At 37.1% G+C, this 4041-nt stretch overlaps 1 protein-coding gene across 1 annotated transcript; it reads left to right on the top strand.

Moving 5' to 3' along the window:
• Window positions 1–2277: 2277 nt before the first annotated feature.
• On the top strand, window positions 2278–3521 carry LOC141587939 (uncharacterized). The gene has a single exon (XM_074409402.1). The coding sequence runs from the start codon at window positions 2436–2438 to the stop codon at window positions 3519–3521; it is 1086 nt and encodes a 361-aa protein (XP_074265503.1). The 5' UTR covers window positions 2278–2435.
• Window positions 3522–4041: the final 520 nt, after the last annotated feature.

Genomic DNA, 4041 nt, shown 5'->3' with positions numbered 1-4041 from the left:
ATTACGGCAATTTGATGAGGGAGTGCATTCAGCATCAGAGCATTTCAAAGTATGTGTTCTGTATATTAGTTAATCTACTTTGATATTGTAAAACTAACAAGCTATTAATATAAGGCATTCAGATTTTGATGACCTTACTGGAATCCCACATTCGGAAGTTCTTCGATTATACTATAAGATATTCAGATTTTTACGTATCATCAAATGCTACAACTTTTCGGGTTGACTTATGTGTTTGTTTTGGAGTGTTTGCTAGACATTGCATTAGTCATAGTTTTGACTTCTTGTGAAAAACAAGTTCAATTTAGGTTGAATATGCGAGTTATTATATTTTGCACTCAAATAGCAAGCCCCCTTAGAAGTAGCTTTCTGAGGTAGGAGGAGGCTGAGTCAAAGTGGTTATTAATAATTTTTTTTAAGAGTGTTCCCAGGTTTGGATTGTCTGGACATCAAAAGAGTTGGATGTTCACCATTCGTGAAATTGATGCATGTTCACATTTTGTATTATTCAGCAATGGAACTACCACAACTCTGGGCAATGTTGAATGTGTACTACTATTTAAGAGAATATGACCGACTATAGTCATTATCTCATACGAAGTAATGTTTTTACTAAATAAAGATGTAGCGATTATCATCAATTGTTAGTATTTGTTACCTTAGAAATTGTACTTAAGAGTTAAGACAATTGTCTTGTAAAGAATTATATTTTACAACAATCCTTTCTAAGTTGTATGTAAGATAGATATTTTCAATATAAACAGATATGGTCCTTGGGACTCCGCACGCATCGCGCGCGGAGTAACAACTAGTATAACTAAAAAGTAGTAGGAAATTGGGTGAAAAAAGAAGTGTGGAAGACCCGAAGGAAGGTAGATTGATGAAGAAGCCAACACAACCCAAGCCAGTAGTGATAGGTGTAGTCACGCATGTAAGTCATGTACACACGCGTTTAACAAACTTCAACCTATTCTATTCACCTCGCTCTATACCAAACCAAGTTCATTCCCCCTTTCACTATTCTTGACTACTTACACTGCCACATTACCCAACCAACCAGCTGCCTAGAATTGAGACACATTTTAAGGTGTCACCCAATTGTTTTAGGGCACCCCCTTCTTCCACCAGGATTTCTCATTGGTTATTTCGTGTGACTTCTACAGTTGGTGTAGTACTATGATACTGGTGCCATATTTTCAGGATTTTTTTAATGAGTTAAGAGAAAAATATCCGAATTTTGGTGGTGCTTATCTGCATGTAGGGATTAGTATTTTATTGACTAGGTCACAAAATTGTAACAAAACCGTTGAATTCTAATACTACACTTTTGAATGGAATTTTACGTTATATTAATACTGTATAACACTATTATTAGCTGAGATAACGTCATATGATGGTACGTGATACCAATACTCGTATTTGAATTACAAAAGTATTTTATTAATGAACAATATTGTAGGCCTACTGAGTATAGTGGTATCGAAATTTAGTATTATCCGAGGGCATTATGGCGATTATTATACGTGGATATATATGAAAATATTGAAATTGGTTCGATAGCGCGCCATGTATATATACGGAGTACATCCTATCACTTTTGCATCTATCACCAAGCACATAGTCGATACTCTTTTCAGTTAAAAATTGTGCAGCGGTGGAACTCAACATATTTTTTTTTTTGGTTGGGAACACTCAGATTAAAGAAACAAAGTTAGGAAATGTGAGATACACATCCAGGAGGGGGTTCGGGGGAAAGCTCGATACAAGCCATCGAGTCTAAAATATAATTAGTCTAGTCTAAATTACAAAGTTTCTCAACAAAAGAGAAGGAGCTTCATTCCAACTATAGTTTCCTTGTTAGGTCCATGATACTTGGTAGGTAACTTAAAGTAATTGGTCTCGTGTAAAAAAATTGTACCGACATCTAATAATATAAACCTCACGCGTGACAGATAAATTAGAAACTTAAAAAGGAGATAAAATCAAATGTTTTTTTTATAGGAAGGGAGCTACAAAGGTAATTTTAATACTGCTAATTTAAATCAAGTTATAAGCTACTATCTTTATGATTTTATCGATTAAATTAGTTAACAGTTTCCCATCAAATAAAATGATTAAAAAAACTCAATATAAAATTCAAAGGTCATAATAGTTGGATCCTATGGACTGAAGATGGAAGCTGATTTGTTACAACAGAGGTAATAATCCTGATAAAAGACTTAGAAAACCCACATGTCCTTATTCTTTAAGACTCCAACACGTACCCTATCCCATTACTCTCCCAAATGTCACTTCCTCCTTTCTCCTTCCTTCATGGTGCCCTTCTTCTATTCGCCCTTCCCTTCCTTTATATTCATTCTACATATCCTCCTCTTCCTTCACTCCATACATACCCTCCATACTTACCTAATCAACTAAAAAAAATAAAATAAAAAATGATTCAAGCGTTAAACATGCCATACTCATCCAAAAGAGATGAGATAATGTCAAGGTATAGGCCCATTGCACCTAAACCTGAGCTTTCTAATACTAATAATGGTGGCATTGATCAGGCCCAGTTGGTTCCGGAGAAATTCCGGCAGTCGCCTTACTTACGGGACATCTGGTCACACCTCCAGGCCCGGCCCACCAGGACCCGCAAGCGTGGCCGCACTGCCGGAATTTCTCCGGCTGCGGCCGCTGCCATGCTGAGGAATCAACAACATCAACATCATCAACACCAGCAGCAACAGAAGATGTTAGGTTACTTGCCTTCACATGCAAGTAACCTAACATTCCATGCATGTGGAATTTATGGTGGTGATAATCAACATGCAAATTATAATGTGGGTGGTAATTTAGGTAAGAATAATATTAATGAGAGTATAATTGAGTTACCTTTACTTTCTGGTACTCCTTTGTTTAATAATGGAGAGTCAAAGGGTAAATCTATAGATTTGAATACAATTGATGATGAAGTTAATGGTTTTGAAGAAAAAGATTATTTGTCACTAAATCTTCAAATTCCGACGACAACAACTCGTAATACTACTAGCAATGTGATATCTCCAAGGCCGGTCCGGCCGGTGGGGTCCATTATCAGTATAGTGGGCCCCATTGGTGAGGACCCTGAGGCAGGTCCAATTGTGAATAAATCTGCTGAGAAGGTTGAAGAGGAGGTAGATAAAGAGACGTTGCCCGCGGTCATATCTGACCGAGGCAACAAAGTGAGAATGGCGAATTCGGCGTATAAGGAGTTAATCGGGCAACCAGAGTGCCCGTGGCTAAATTCCATGGTCAGCTTGGGGTCGGGCAGCAGGATAAGTGGAGAAGTAATGATCCGTTTTGGGGCCGGGAAACCGATTCCTGGGTCCGGAAACGGGTTTAGTTGTTGGGTGAGGATAGAATGGGAGAGTGAAGGGGAAAAGAAGTACGTGAATGCGTTTAGTGAAGTAGTGAGGTTGGCATGTGAGTCAAAGGATTATGTGTATTATTGGAGGTTTCATACTAGGGAGGTTTCTCCTTCGGGTTCTAATGTTTAAATGTTGAAATCTTACTCTTAAGTCTTAATCTTTAATAGAAGAGTACGTAGATCGGTGTGTATATTAGTGTAGTATGTTGAGGGGATGTAAATGTATGTTACTACTATATATATTATGCATAATATAGACATAGATTAGCCGAATAGTAGAATAAGTACTCCTTAGGCCTAAGTTTATCCAGGTCTTGCCTCAGACTCAAATACGAGTCTTAAGGTTTGATATTTTATTTTTAAGATTCACCTCAAACCCTTATATATTTTTCCACTTTATCCTTTACGACTCACAAAAAACATTAAAACCCATAAAAAACATCCACTACAATAAATAGGACCCACATTTCACCTCACCAAACACTATTCATGGGTCTTAAGATGAGTCTTGGATTTCCAAGACTCAATTTAAGACCCAACAAAATCCCACCCACTTTATTGCAAGTCTTAGCTTAAGACACTATCAAATATTAACTTGAGACCCATGTTAAAGACCTTGGATAAACTTAGTCTTATATTTTATGTTGCAA

Source organism: Silene latifolia, chromosome 6 (genome assembly GCF_048544455.1).
Source record: "Silene latifolia isolate original U9 population chromosome 6, ASM4854445v1, whole genome shotgun sequence".
In the NCBI taxonomy this organism is placed as follows: Eukaryota; Viridiplantae; Streptophyta; class Magnoliopsida; order Caryophyllales; family Caryophyllaceae; genus Silene; species Silene latifolia.
Note: the sequence above shows the minus strand (reverse complement) of the source record. Positions and strands in the feature narration are given on the sequence as shown.